The sequence below is a fragment of the Haemorhous mexicanus genome, chromosome 24 (assembly GCF_027477595.1).
Source record: "Haemorhous mexicanus isolate bHaeMex1 chromosome 24, bHaeMex1.pri, whole genome shotgun sequence".
Taxonomy (NCBI): Eukaryota; Metazoa; Chordata; class Aves; order Passeriformes; family Fringillidae; genus Haemorhous; species Haemorhous mexicanus.
Genome location: NC_082364.1, coordinates 1595935 through 1611220, shown reverse-complemented (window position 1 = coordinate 1611220; position 15286 = coordinate 1595935). Strand labels below are relative to the sequence as shown.

At 51.4% G+C, this 15286-nt stretch overlaps 1 protein-coding gene across 2 annotated transcripts in view; it reads right to left on the bottom strand.

Annotated features, from left to right (window-relative positions):
- KIRREL3 (kirre like nephrin family adhesion molecule 3) overlaps window positions 1-15286 on the bottom strand; it is a 378028-nt gene that overhangs the window by 122273 nt on the left and 240469 nt on the right. For both annotated transcript variants that reach the window (XM_059867349.1, XM_059867350.1), the window contains exon 2: window positions 12982-13059. In XM_059867349.1, the coding sequence (XP_059723332.1) occupies window positions 12982-13059 (78 nt within the window). The remainder of the gene's footprint in view (window positions 1-12981; window positions 13060-15286) is intronic.

Sequence of the window (15286 nt, the reverse complement as noted above, 5' to 3'; positions counted from 1 at the left end):
CAGACCTCTTTTCCAGCTGGGAGCACCTGGGATTAACTGACACACCTGTCCCTGGGTCCCTGCAGCCCCCAGAGCCTGGGCAGGTCTCCCACCCACACTCCCACTGGATCTAACATTGCTTAAAACCTCGGTGACATCGATTAATGAGGAGGAGAGACCTGTGCAGGGCCACCTGCAATGCCCTTGATGGAAACCCTTGAAAAGGGAGTTAATTCCGGACTCTGGCCGCGCTCGGCTCAGAGGGGATGCAAGCTCTGCCACCTCCCAAGCAGCTCTGGAAACAAACAAGTTGACAAATGAGGCTGCCTCTTAATGAAGCTGCAGCCAAAGTCAATACTCGGCCCTTCTATCAGGGCACAGATCAAAGATGGTCTCAAGGGCAAACGACCTCACAGGGGTGGGACAGCTGTCACTCACAAGAGGGAAGGATGGCTCGAAATGAAAAGGAGCAGCCTCAGAAGCAGAGGGAGACAAGGGCAACTTGCAGAAGCAGAAAGGAAAAGGATTTAGAAGAGAAAGCGTACAGAAGCTGGGGGAAGCCTTTATTCCTGGCCTGGAGTGCTCTGCAGAATCCTGGTATTCTCTCTGTCTCCACCATCACTGCTGCACATCCAGAGCTACATCCTCACAAACCTGTATTTCAGCTATTCCTCTGCAGAAGTTTTCCTTCTCCCACCCAGCTGACAAAAGATGAGATAGGGAAGGATTAAGTTTCCCCCATGTATTTACAAGTATCTTGAGGGGTTTAAAACTGCACCTCCAAGTTAGGTACACTTGGGGTGATTTTCTGGGGGCAGGAATGGGCAAGAAGGAAGCAAATAAGCACAACAGATAAGGGGATCCCTCCCACAACAGCAAATCAGCTCCCCAGTATCTACAGCTGTTTGCAGCTTGGAGGAAGGATATTCTCACCAGGCAGTTGGGCCCTACAGCTGCTTTAGATCCATCCACGTCCACTGCACCCTCCAAGCCACCACTTCAGGCTGTCCCCTGTCCCAAAGAGCAGCCTCACTACAGGGAGTGGCTGGGACAGGAGCCCTTTGGTGGATGGTGTGAGCTGGGACTCACCTGGGACAGGCCACCCCTGAGCCCAGCCTGGCTTGGACAAACCCCTGGATGCAATTCCATCCCCCAGCTCTGGCTGGCTGGGAGCAGGCTCCTGGGGCAGGGATCATTCCCTCCCTGTTTGGGAGGTGCCACAGCACCTGGCCCAGCAGGGACTTGACCCCCAGCTGAAGGTGAGCCCACCCAGTCGTTTCCTGTCTCCAGAAAAATCCAGGGGCAGCTCAGCTCCCCCTTTGAAAGCTCCATGATTGCCATCAGCTCAGACCAGTGTTCAACAACGACCCAGCACACTTATCTCCAGGTCAGCCTAAATATTTCATTTAGCTTCTAAAGGAGTCAATGCCTTTCTCTCTTTCTTCTTTTATTTTAAATCTCGGAATGCTACTGACTCTCATGAATATTGATGAGGATCATTAGTCACTGAACATTTCACTTCCCTTCTCTTTTCCCTTCTATATAAAAGCTTCATCTTTGTTAAAGAGGAAAAACAAAACCCATCTCAAGTTATATATCTGGATATGCTTTAAGATTAGCTCCATTAATACATTTATAGAGGGGTAAATACCCATGGGAGCAAATAAAGGGTGTAAAAGGGCACAGAGATACTGACTGAGACTGGTGCTGCACTGGAGGGAACTGGGAAGGTTTGTGGCTGATGTTCTTTGCCCTCTGAAGGTTCATCGTGGCAGCCTTGGGTGCTAAATAATCCTTGCATTGGCTGCCTGGCCCCGGGGATTCCCTTCACTCTCCCCCTTACACACCATCCCTACCTATCCTGCAGGTTTTTGACCACTCCTCCCCCTTCCACCTTCATCAGCCTCAACCTGAAGGCTTCAGTCACACTGAGTGAACACTGGTGGGAGGGTTTGGCCTGATACAGCAAATAATCTGGGGCAAACAAGAAAAGCAGGACTTGCAGCATTCAGCTGGATACTTCACAACCAGATTTCTCTATTTCCTTCTAATAAGAAAGGATTTTTAGAAGGGTTTAAACCAAGTCAGCTCAAACACAGCTGTGTGCATTGCTGGGTGCTTGGCAGTGTCTTTCAGTCAAATCCAACACAGTTCCACTGCACTGAGGAATGGAAGCAGGATCATTCTGCTGGCCTGAAACACACAATTTCATCCCATTTTGTCATTACAGCAGTGAAACAGAGCTGCCTCACACTGCTCCTGTAAGAGAGGAGCTTCATGCTGTGGGTTGGGATTGCAGGGATGGTGTTATGTGGCACACAGGGAAACCCTGGGGATGGAGCTTCCAAATGAGTTATTTAAGCCTTTTCCAAGCACTGCAAAGCCACCAGCTCCCCAGTGTCCAGAACACCAGAGAGTTTCATCTTCACACCAGTCTTAGCTGCCACCCACAGCCTGTTGGGCTGGAAGTGCTCCAGCACTCCAGTTTCTGCTCACAATTGCACAGCAGATTGCCTTGTGCTGGTTCAAGAGCCATTTCAATGGCAGGCCTGGCTGTTTGTCGATCCTGAGTGTGTCTCAGGGTGGGACTTACAAGGCTGCAGTGGTTTTAATTGATATTCTAAGTGACAGGAGCTTGGTACTGCTTCATTGCTCCAGTCTGGGCATCAGCAAACCATCTCTGCCTGCAGAAAGCACGTGGCTGCCTCCAGGAGAGGGAGGCTGGGGGTCCAGAGCGGGCAGAAACATTCCTGGTGTCTCCTTGCAGCCATGTCTGTGTCCCACAAGTGCCCCCCAAAACAGCAGAAATGCTCTCCCTTTCTCCAGCCTTGGGTAGAGATGTGCTGTCACAATCTTGCCCCCTTTCTGACCAAAATCTGGATTGTTTTCTTGAAAGCAAAGGCTTGAGAGCTGGAGACTTCCACACAGCCAGGCTATCGTGTCCATGTCAGGGGGATTAACAGCATCATCAGCACGTGGCTCAATGGCAGAGCCAGATCTGCCCATCCAGGCTCTGCTCTGGTGGTCACCACGTCCTTTAGTGGTGGCCTGGCAGGGCTGGGTTATTGGTTGGACTCAGACCTTTGAGGTCTTTTCCAGTCTAAACAGCTCCATGATTGTGTGTCAGCTGCGTGACTGGGGTCACTGATCACACTGCTGCCAGCAGCCTCTCTGGCAGGGACCTCATGAGGGACACGAGGGAGGAAAGCTAAATGACAGACCCCAGGCTGCAGCAGCAGCTCTGCAGAGAGGGGAAAACTACCAGCAGATACAGCTCCAAGGGAAACTCAGCCTGGAGCAGCGTGGAGGTGGGAAAGCCAGAGCTGCCATCTCCAGACAGAAGCCTCAGACCTCCTGTCATTCATGTCCCCCATCTCCTGATCAAAAATAAACTGGCCCAAAGCCCACAGCACCCAAAGATGGCCAGGCAGCTGTGGCAAGGTGAGGTTCATAACCTTACCTCTGCCTGCTTCCAGGTGCAGTTCAGAGGACAAGCTTTTACCAACAACTTGCCATGTTCCTCAGGTGCACATCCCATTTCAGTGCCAGAAAGGATCTAAAGGAGCATGGCAAGGGCAATGGAATTCAAGGGGCTGAAATAATCTATATCCCACCCTAGATATTGATCCATGTATATAAATAATCAAATCCCAGAATAGTTTGGTTGGGAGCGACCTTAAAACCCATCCTGTTCCACCCCCTGCCATGGGCAGACACCTTCCACTATCCCAGGCTGCTCCAAGTCCTGTCCTACTTGGCCTGGAACACTTCCAGGGATGGGGCAGCCACAGCTTCTCTGGGCAGCTGGTGCCAGCACCCTCACAGGGAAGAATTTCCTCCCAGTATCCCATCTAACCCTGTCCTCCTTCAGCTTTAGGCCATTTCCTCTTGTCCCACCACTACCTGCTCTTGTGAAGAGCCTCTCCAGCCTAAGACTTCTGAAATGTTTTAAGTGGGCCCTCCCAAAGGCAGTCCCTGCAAAGGAGCAGTGCACAGATCCCACAGGATCCAGGTTCTGCTGTACACACCTGCAGGCTGAGCAGCGAGAGAAGCAGCTCCTGAAATGTCTGATGCTGCTACTCAGGGAGTGAGGAAGGATCGTAGTCATTTATTTAAGACCACGCAGCAATAGCTTTCCACAGGGGACTACTGCTCAAATCAATAGATGAAATGATACCCTTCAACCATTAACTGCTCCAACAACACTGTTACCGTAAAGCTCCCGAGCTTTGATCAGATTTATGAACAGCAGAGTCGTTCAGCCGCTCTACAGCTGCTGTAGATGACTGGAACATCACGGATGGAGCTCTGCTTCCCCTCTCCAAAGGAGCAGAGAGCAGCAGGGAGCTGGGGAGAACAACCAGCAGGTAGCATGGGAATGCATTCCCTTGGCAGCATCCTCAGGAATGTGCGTGCTGCACCAGCCAGGACTCGGCTCATGGCCACACAGGTCCTGCCTTTCCCAGTTTTCCAGCTGACCCAACCCAGGCACGGTTTCCCCCTGACACCAGACACAGGCAGCTCCTGCACTGGTTTTCCTCAGGTTTCACTTACATCCCTGCCTGGTTCAGCTCGCAGACACACAAAACATCACGGAAATATCAATGAGACCTCTGAGATAACAACGCGTTCTTAACAACTGCTTGAGAAGACTCTATCCACTCTCCTCTTCCTTCCCAATGCCTCTGTCAGATAAAGAACAAAGGCTCAGTGCAGCTCACCCGGAGCTGCTGGCCCTAATCAATTGCTGAGTGACAGCACTGGGTGAGGGAGCACCCCCATCACAGAGCTGGTAGAGCTGGTGGCACCTTCACTGGGAGTGACAGCAGCATGAGCAATGCAAAGTTCCCACCCCAGCCCTGGGGGAGCCTGGAGATCAGCTGATAACAGAGCCTCCATCCCTGGAGATCACTGTGGTGTTTGTGAGGTCACAAGGACGAGGGAAAAGATGATAATTTGACTCCATGTTATCAGAAGGCTGATTTATTATTTTATGATATATTATATTATATTAAAAATGCTATACTAAACTGTACTTTAGAAAGAGAAAGGGTACATCAGAAGGCTTAACAAGAATGAATAATAAAAACCCGTGACTGACTCAGAGAGTCTGACACAGCTGGCTGTGATTGGCCATTAAGAAAAAACAATTCACGTGTTTGGATAAGCAATCTCCCGGCCACATTCCAGAGCAGCAAACACAGGAGAAGCTGAGGCTTCTCATCTTCCCAGGAGCAGAAATCATGGCAAAGGGATTTTTCAGAAAATATGACAGTGACAGGTTAGCTGATAACAGAGCCACCACCTCTGCACCCCTTTGTGCCAGGGGTCCTGCAGCTTGCAGCAAAGCTTGGCAGAAATCCCATTTCCAGGGTGCAGACTGTGCAAAGCCCAGAGGGCAAAGCTGTGGGAAGATGTTGGGGTGCTGTTGGAGCTGTTTCTGGGCTGTTGAGCTCTGCTGTATCGGCTGAGCAGAGCCAACACTGTTTGAACTAAACCAAGTGACACATCACAGGTCTGCTCCCAAAGGACAGACCCTTTCCACTGTCAGGCCAGAGAACCAAGAGCAGTTTGACCTTCTACAGCAGCACTGAGGTTGTTGGCATCTGGTAGAGGAGAAAGGTCAGGTTTTACAGGGATAAGAGGACTAGCTTCTATTTATCCTTGAGGCTCAGGAAGATTCATGCTCAGCCTGTGCTGCTGCAGATGTAAAAGTCACTTGCAAGATCCAGATTAAGTGTTCCCATAAATCCAAGTAATTCTGAGGCAGCTACTGCCTTGCTGGGCTGTTAATGGGTGGCACAAATATGCCACTGTGCCTCAGTGCCATGCTCTAATCAGAGGTTTTCCTGGCAGGAAGGGTTCACTGAACCCAGTTTGAACTATGGCAGGGAGCAGAAGAGGCAGTCAAGCAGAGAGACATTTGGAGCAGAGACACAGCCAGCCTCTCTGAACAAGCATTTTTCCCCAAAAGAGCAGGGACTCCATCCCAGAGCCCAGCTGGTTTCTCTCCAGGCAGTAACACAGGGCCTGACAGAGACAGGAGCTGCAAATCAGACCGTTGTAGAAAGGATGGGAGAAAAAAATATTGTGAGTCTCTCTGTTCTCCACTGGAGAAATGGAAGGGTGTGGTGGGATGGATGATGAGGGGTGGGACATCAGAGGGACGTGGAGCTGCTGGCGTGAGTTCAGAGAGGCCCCAGAGCTGTTCCAGGGCTGGAGTCCCTCTGCTCTGGAGCCCGGCTGGGAGAGCTGGGGGTGCTCACCTGGAGAGGAGAAGGCTCCAGGGAGAGCTCAGAGCCCCTGGCAGGGCCTGAAGGGGCTCCAGGAGAGCTGGAGAGGGGCTGGGGACAAGGGAAGGAGGAACAGGACACAGGGAATGGCTCCCACTGCCAGAGGGCAGGGATGGATGGGATAGTGGGAATTAGGAATTGTTCCCTGCGAGGGTGGGCAGGCCCTGGCACAGGGTGCCCAGAGCAGCTGTGGCTGCCCCTGGATCCCTGGCAGTGCCCAAGGCCAGGCTGGACAGGGCTTGGAGCAGCCTGGGACAGTGGGAGGTGTCCCTGCCCCCAGCAGGGGTGGAATGAGATGAGCATTAAGTCCCTTACAAGATAAACCATTCCATGATCTGTGATTCTGTGCCTGAACTGGGCACACATCTGCCCACAGCCCTACAAGTGGCAACGCGTCCACGCTCTGTGCCCGCCACATTTTCCAGGATTTCAATATTTGTGACATGCTTTAAAACTTGAACCCAGTCTGGTGTTTAGATCCATCTCCTTTCCTCTTTGTCCTCCTCGGTGCTGTGTTTCCCTACCTCAGCATTGCTGCCCAGCTCCCCAGGGACCCCAGCTCTGCCCCACAGCAGCGCTGCTGCAGAAGGAGCTGCAGCCCTCTCTCCTGCAGGAGCTGCAGATTGCCTCAGAGAAGCTATTAAGAAGCAGTCAAATAGAGCAACCTTTCATTGACAAGGCACTCGGCCCTTTAAACGATTCCAAATAGTGTTTTCTTTTTATTGCTTTCTGCAGTTTAACAGCCTTGATTTCAAGTTACTTTGGCTTATGATAAACTCCAGATCTATAACACCTCTATTCTCTCCCTCTTTGGTCTCTCTTGCCTGCTTCTTCTTTATGTTTTTATTAAAAAAGATCCAGGAAAACAGATAGCAGATTAAAAGGGAAACAAATTGAAATGGGTCAAATGTATCTTGCTTAGATGACAGCCACCCCATTAGATACTTTTAAACAGGACAAATAATCCGTTTGGGAGCATAAGTGGGCTTTTACATTTATTCTAAATTACAAACCAAATGATTGCAGCCTCAAATGGAAGCACTGGCTAATTGCACTAATATCTCACTAATTCCAGCACCAAGGAATGGGGGAAAAAACGAACAATTTTCACCATTTTACCAATTATTCAATTTAGGCCAAGGTACATTATGCAAACCCTGGGTTGAGCTTCCTCTCCATTTTGTGATCTATGACAAGGACTGGAATTCCAGTTATTAATAATGGAGGAGCAATAATTATTCTAAGGATGGGTATGAGATAATTACAAGCCATAAACCCAGCTTTCATATACATACACAATTCTCTCCTCATTTCTGGCAGCACCAAAACCTTGCTGCAGACTAGAGAAACCCTGGAGCTCAGGACAAACCCCCACGCAGAGCTGCTCGCAGGTCATGATGTGAAGCCAGAGTTGGGAACATGAGCAGGAACATGAGCAGGAGCATGAGCAGCTGCCCATCTCTGCAGGCAGGCAGGGGCTGGTCAGAATCAACCTTCCAGAGGCTGGAATTGGGTGATCCTGGAGGTTCCTTCCAACCCAAACATTGAATGACTCCGTGGCTCTGTGATCCCTAGAAGCTGTAGTCTTTGAGGGCTGCATGGATGCAGGAATCACCCCAAAGAGAGCAGGCTGGTGGCTCTCCTTGCATTTAGGCCACCATTGTCCCTGTCTCTCTGGGCCAACTCACCCTGTCCCATATCTGAGGTATGTGGATGAATTCTATCTTTCCCCCTTCTCCCGACAACTTGCTGCTGGAGCAAGGCCAGAGGAGGCCATGAACTTGACAAGAGGATGGGAGCACCTTCCTGGAGAAGATTGGGTTGTGAGGAGACCTTACAGCATCTTCTAGTATCTGAAGGAGCCAAGGGAAGCTGGAGAGGGACTCAGTCAGGAACTGTAGTGACAGGACAAGGGGGAATGTGTACAAATGGAAATTTAGACCAGATTTCAGGAAGAAATCCTTCACTGTGAGGGTGGAGAGATACTGGCACAGGTTGTCCAGGGAGGCTGTGGATGCCCTATACCCAGATGTGTCCAAGGCCAGGTTGGATAAGAGCACCCAATCTAGTGGGAAGTCTCCCTGAATGTGGCAGGGCAAAGTTGGGACCAGATGATTTTTAAGGTCCCTTCCAACCCTTAACGTTTTGGATTCTATGAACAAAAGAACAGAGCTTTCCATTAGTCCCTTCCGTTAGTGCCTTCAAATAAGATCCCAAACCTTCAGAACAGAAGAGCCAAGGTGAGATTGCAGCTCAGACTGCAAAACTTTCAAAGCCTCACTCCTTACCCTCCCAAAACTGAAGATTGTCTTATGCTGCCCAACAGCCCCATGTGGCTTTTAAAGAAAAGTTGTGCCCCCAGGATCTGGGCAGTCCTTCCCTGAACTGATTTCTGCAGCCCTGACCCAGCAGAGGTGACCTGCCGAGCTCTCCCTCTGGCACAGAAGGCAGAGCACTCGTTGCTATGTGGAGCTGCAGCTCTGCAGCACAGGCTGCTGGTTCTGCTGTGCTTTGTGTGGTGAGTGGAGACACCTTGAATGCACAATCCACAAATGGAGAGCGGCTGCTGCTGGAGATAACTGCGGCACAGCCTCCTCCTGGCACAGCAGGCAGTGTTTGCATCCCTCTGAAGAGGAGGGTTTGTCCTTCCCTCAGCACAGATCATTAACCACTCACTGCTCCAGGAGGAAGATGCTGCACAAAATCCTTCTGTCCCTTTCCCCGCTCCATGCTGGGCACGGGGATGGAGCCCACCCCTCATACTCCAGGAGCTGTGTCCATCCCATGGAGATGCCACCTCTGAGGACACGAGAGCCAGCAAAACAACGGGAAGGGGAGGTCAGAGGAGGGCAGGGAGCTGCCCTGCCCCGCTGCCCTGAGTGGGGGGATGTTGTTGTAGGCACCTTCCAGCAGCTGGTGGCTGGTGGGAACAGGTGGTGGAGGTGAAGGCTGACACCTCTCAGTGCTTAATCGTTCCCGTTAGTAGCTTTATGAATGGCAGCCAAAAAGTGCCATAATTGCTGCAGTGACGCTTGCTAATGACTCGAGTTAGATCTGGCAAGTAGTCAAAGGCAGGAGACAAGAAGTAAAATTGCAGGAGCTAGCATCTGAATTCCTGCCTTGGACCACTGCAGAGGAGAGCAGAGCAAGCCCAGCTTGGGACCTGCAGGTATGGACAGGGAAGGACCAAGCATGATGGGTGAGCAGAGAGAGATATTCCAGCACACCCTTTGCCTGCCCCTGGGGAAAGAACTGCATGAGAAAGGAGAAGTGGGAGTAGAAGAACAAGCCCAAATTTTCAGAGTAGCTCAAAATCCTTTTTCTTGGGGGACAAAGGTAACCCACCTCCTAGAAAACATCTTTCTACTCCAAAATCACCTTGAATCAGGGTGGCACAAGCCCTGGGAGAAGCAGGGTGACTCAGCTCACAGCATCACCTCCAGCCCCAGCAGCACCTCCCTTGCACTGCAGGTGCCTTGGGACATCCAGGCCACCCGCTGTGGCTCCCACTGCTCCACCCTCGTGGCCATGGGAGAGCTGTTCCCAAGGAGCAATCCAGCCCCTCCTGAGCTAACAGCACGCTCCTCCTGATTATGTATCTGTTTCTGAATGTTAACAAACAGTTGGCAGCAGCTGATTGAGTGGGTTATTAGCAGAATGAAGACAGATGGTGGAGGATTAACTCCAAAGCGTCTTTATTGCGTGGCTGTCATTGCAGACAGCTCTCCCTCTCCCTCTGTCTGCAACTGTCACCAGCTCCATTCCTCCCCACAGCTCCCAGTGCACACTGGAGTGGGGGCCCAGCACGAGACGAGCCCATCATCAATCACATGAGTGCAGAGCAGCCACACTGGAGCTGTGCCTTGCTGCTCCCCAGCCAAATTCCACCCCAAATCCAGACTTTTCCTGCTGAGGGCTTTACAAAGCGAGAAGTGGTCGCACCTGATACAGCATAGCAGGGCAAGGACAGTGCCCAAACTGTGTTTGCTGTGCCCATCACGTGGGGCCTGACAGCTGGGAGAGGCTCCAACATTGCACCTGGGCCTGTCTGATCACTACACAGAGACTGAGATGAGGAGCTGATGGAGCTGACGTGGGCAGAGGCACATCCATGGACACTGATCTTGGCTCCTCATCCTGGGACTCAGCTCAGCTGGAAGAGCCACATCTGCAGCCAGCTGTGCTAATGGACATCATCCCTTGCCAACTGGTCAACAAAGAGCACAATGCCACCAAAGGCCCTTGCTGGGCACCTCTAACCCAGATCTATTTCATCCCACTGGGAGAGATTGCCAAACTGATCTATGAGCATCCAGACTGGATCTTCTCTGTGAGGACAGTCCAAACCATCACAGAATCACTGAATATCTTGAGCTGGAGGGACCCACCAGGATCATCCAGTCCCACTCCTGGCCCTGCCCAGACCCCCCAGCAATCCCACCCTGGGCATCCCTGGCAGAGCTGCCAAAACCCTCCTGGAGCTCTGGCAGCCTGGGGTCGTGCCCATTCCCTGGGGAGCCTGGGCAGAGCCAGCACCCTCTGGGGGCAGAACCTCTTCCTGAAATCCAACCTAAGAAATGATTTCCCATCAGAAAATGATTCTTCCACACTGTCAAGGCTTCCAACTCCTCTTGTGCTTATCTCCCTCCAAGCCATTGTAGATGTCTCCAGTAAATTACAGGAAGGTTCTAACGGTCCCTGCAATTTCCTCAAGAATGGAGAGCCCACACCTCATATTATCCCACTGCCCCACTGCCTTCCTGTGCTTTCAGTTCCTTCAGCTCCCTTGTAATTATTAACAGGGCTGCTCTTCAGCCTCTTTTTAAAGGGAGGCAAAGCTCTCACTTGGCACAAATACAAAGGGGGAGCTGCTCTCTCTCCTCACCCTGGCAAGAGAACTGGTCCCAAGAGTCTGGCTCAGGCACCTTGGGCAGGAAATTCCTGTAGATGACCAGACACTGACCCCACCCCAGCTCACACACCATACAGTGTGGATCTGAACTGCAATCCACCAAAACCCTGGGAAGCTGGATGTCTGCAATTGTCATCTGTAACTGCTTCTAATGAAAACACAAGTCCTAGGTGGTCTTTGTAGCCATGGAAATCCCCCTGACTTTTGTTTTTTGGCAGATTGTACCTTTAAACATAATGGCCCTGCAGCCTGCAGGGGCCAGAAACTGGCTGCATGTCAGGCAGGAACACTTTGTTCCCTTTCCCTCACAAAAGCTTTACTTTTGGCCTTTCATGTTTCTTTGTTCTCTCCACACAAAGCCATGCTCAGCCTGAAAAGGGGGCTCACTTTGGCTGACGCAGGCTCTGAATCCATCAGGGGACAGAGCAATCCCAATGGATTGGCAGGATGCCCAGGGTCCAGCCAGCTCTCCAACACCCTGTGAGCATCCCCAGGGTCTGGGCACAGCCACAGACAGCCTGTCCAAGAGCTGGAGGGACAGGAAGGTACCGAGAGGGAGGCTGCACCTTCTCACAACACTCATGTCCCATGGGGCAGCCCCTTCCCATTAAAAACATCCTCTAATCAATGTTTAAAGAGCGTGTGGTAATTAACAAGCATGAGGTGAAGCCTTGTGAAGTACTTTCCCCATGTTATCAGCTCAGTATCAGGGCTCCTGGGAACGTGAAGGAACCTTTGATCTTCTAACTGATATTTGAACCATAAACTTGCCTCCATGAGAGTTTTACTTCATGGAAACAAACTCACCTTTTACTGTCATGGAAAAAGGCTTCCTGCAGGAGCAGACACCCCCATGGCTAACTGCTGGCAAAACTCCATCCCATGCAGGGAAAAAGAATCATGCAATAGTTTGGGTTAGAAGGGACCTTTCAGGGTCACCCAACCCAAGCAGTGAGCAGGACACCTTCCTCTAGACCAGGTTACTCAGAGCCCCATCCCGCCTGACCTTAGATGTTTCCAGAAAAGGAAGGGCAGCAGGGCAAGAGATCACACCCTTTGTCCGAATTATTTCCAATCAGAATCCCTAAAAAGGGTTAAATCCACGCTTGGGTCTAGTTTCCAATTCCCAGAGTGACCTCACAGAAGCCAAACTCCCTGTGACACATCCTGGAGACCCTCCCATCTCAAGGGGCTCTGGGCTTCCTTCTCTCATCCAACATTAATCAGAGGGTGCTGCACCAGGGCTGGCTCCAGGAAAAGAAACTACCAGAAGCAAGGATGGCAGTTCTTCTGAACATAAATAGTTTTTGTTTAGTTATTATGCTTCATAATTATTTATGATATTTCTATGGATTAATCAATGCTCATAAAATACTTGGGGAATGACTGGAATATAAAATAGGGAGATTTTAGCAGAAGTTTGAAGAGCAATGTAATGGTAACTCTGTGAGGTTCAGAGGCACTGAAAACTGGGATTCTGGAAGTGGCATGGGGACCATTGCCACCCAACTAGAACAGAAGAGTAGATGCAGCAATTGCTGCAAGAGCTTCCTGTGGGACAAATCCTTTCTGTAGGAAAAGACAGTGGGCTTTGGATGTATGGAACTACAAAGCTCCTGCTCTTCTATTGCAGTTTCACAGGGGGCTCCTCACATGCCCTCTAAGATGTTCCAGAGATCAAAGGGGAAGCAGGATTATCTCCTGGGTGGGAGCAAGAGCCCAGCACACCCTCAGAGGTGAAGCCCCTCACAATGAGATTGCTAAAGAGGAAGAAGAGAAGGTGAGGGAACTGCTCACCTTCAGTCATCCTGCGGTACTTCTCCTTGTACATGAACCCCAGTACTAGGCAGCATCCTCTTCCTGGGAGCCCCAGTTCTGCAAGAGAAGAGAGCGTGGGGTTAGACTGGGCTGGGGAGAGGAGCAGGCACCTGGGGCTGCTGCAGGGAGCAAATCCTGCTGGAGACACCCTTCAGGAATAGCACCAGGAAGGTGGGCACCTAACTGAAGTCTTTGGTCAGCCTCATACGGCTGAGCTTGGCTGGGCCCCAAGAGAGTGTATCTAAAGACAGGAGGGTCAGCATCCCCTCCTGTGCCTGTCCTTAAGCTCTCCTCTATTCCAAGTGAGCAATGAGCTGCATCTTCTTCCACAGCAGCTTGTTGCAACAACAGGACTCTTTCATCCCTTTCTCCCTTAGTGGGCAGCAAAGTGAGACAGGAAATGGGCCTCAGTAGGGAAGATAATTCTGGCCTGAGGAATCTTGCTCTTTAGAAGCAAGCAAGTGACCCTATGAGCAGGAGAGTGCTAGAGTCTGAGGAGGCACAGGCCTTTGATGCCTTGATTTGTTAATGGGGCTTTTTGACTCTTGGTAACAAACAGAGAGATCTGAGCGTGGGTTTTTCCAGAAGTAGGCTGCGAGCACAGGCGCTCTCCCCGTGCGCATCTCAGAGAGGCAGAGAGCTCTCGTTCTTCAAACAAATTCTCCTGTGTCACAGTGCAGAAAATTAAGGTACCATGTCCCCAACGCTGCCTGCAGACCTGCAGAGCTCCTCGGGGGCTTCTGTGCTCTGCAGAGCCCCGCTGATCAAAGCCCCTTTGATGTTTACTTAATGTGGCTGTGGACTGTGCCGAGCCCCTCTGCGGGAAGTTGTGCCGCTCCTCGCTGGCAGGAGGGGAAGGCGGCGGGACCGGAGGCTGGAGAGCGGAGCAGGACCTGCCTGGCAAGCTCGGCTTTCAGTGCCACGAGGCAAACTCGGGGCGGAATCGCAGGTCTGGATCATGTCCAGAGGAAGAGGGAAGTGTGATGTGATGAGTGAAGATCCCCAGATCCACGTGGGTATAGACCCAGACATAGAGATTCCCTCCCTAGCAGTGCTCGCTGCCACAGCATCCCAGCAGAGTGGTGACATCCTCCTCTTGTGCACAGTATGAGGCAGAGTTGGAGCCTAAACCTAGGAAAAACCAGACTTCTTTTGATGCCACACACAAGCCCAGTTAAAGCACTTTCTCTAGCATTATACAGGGCTCCGCCTTGCAGGAGGCCCCTGTTCCTGAGGCTCCCATCAGGGAGGAATCAGCATCTAACCAAAACAAATCACACATGTCAATCCACTGAGGCTGATGATCAGACAAAGGCAAGTCTCTTGAAATAATCTGAGTAAGCTGAAATTTAATTGCTCCCCCAAACCTGCCTTGTCCTGGAGGGAATGCCCCAGAGAGAAACAGGTGTCTCCAGAATGTGACTCCAGCTTTCACAATTTCTTTGAGGGTGCTTGTAACTCCTTCACTGGACATAAAAGGTGGTGATTAACCCAGGTGAAGATGTCTAAAGATCAGGGCAGATGACTCAACCACCAGAACTCTCAGTGGTTTCTTGAATTGGCAGGAAGGAGTAATGAGCAGCCATTGTCCAGGTCTGATGGTGGAAACCAGTTCTTCTGCTCTCCAGAACAGAGATAACATGCTCCACCATGGTCTGCACCAAGTGCACAGCCACAAACACACCCAGAAAGGTGTCGGCCTGCAGGGAGTCGGATGCCTCTGACTGCAGGGACAGCCAGCTCAGGCTGCCTCCCTCAGCCCTGGCTGATAAGGAGGATCGATAAGACCTTGCTGACCTTGGGGGAGGTTCCATGCAGGATCTTGTGAGGACACACATTCCATGTGCCTGGCAGAGCCCTGAGCCTGCCAGGAGCCCCTGGGGCCGACAGCACAGAGCCAGCACAGCAGGTGAGAGCCTTTATGTCTTTATTGATAGGAAAACAAAACCACATCGATTGCTATTGAGCCTCCAACGAGCACCAAGGTATCAAAGTAATTAAAACAACACAATTAGATTAGTGTCAGACAAGGCAGCAGAGCCCACAGTGCAGCTGAGCAAGCCAGCTCTGCTTGCTCAGACATGCACACGGGGCCTGTGAGTGGCTGCTGGCTGGGTTTTCCTGGACACAGACCTGGGGTGAGGGGGCCTGCCACCCCTGCACACACCATGAGCACAAACATCACCAAGATCATGGAATGGTTTGGGTGGGAATGGGCCTTAAGGACCCTGCCATGGCAGGGACACCTCCCACTGTCCCAGGTTGCTCCAAGCCCTCTGCCCAG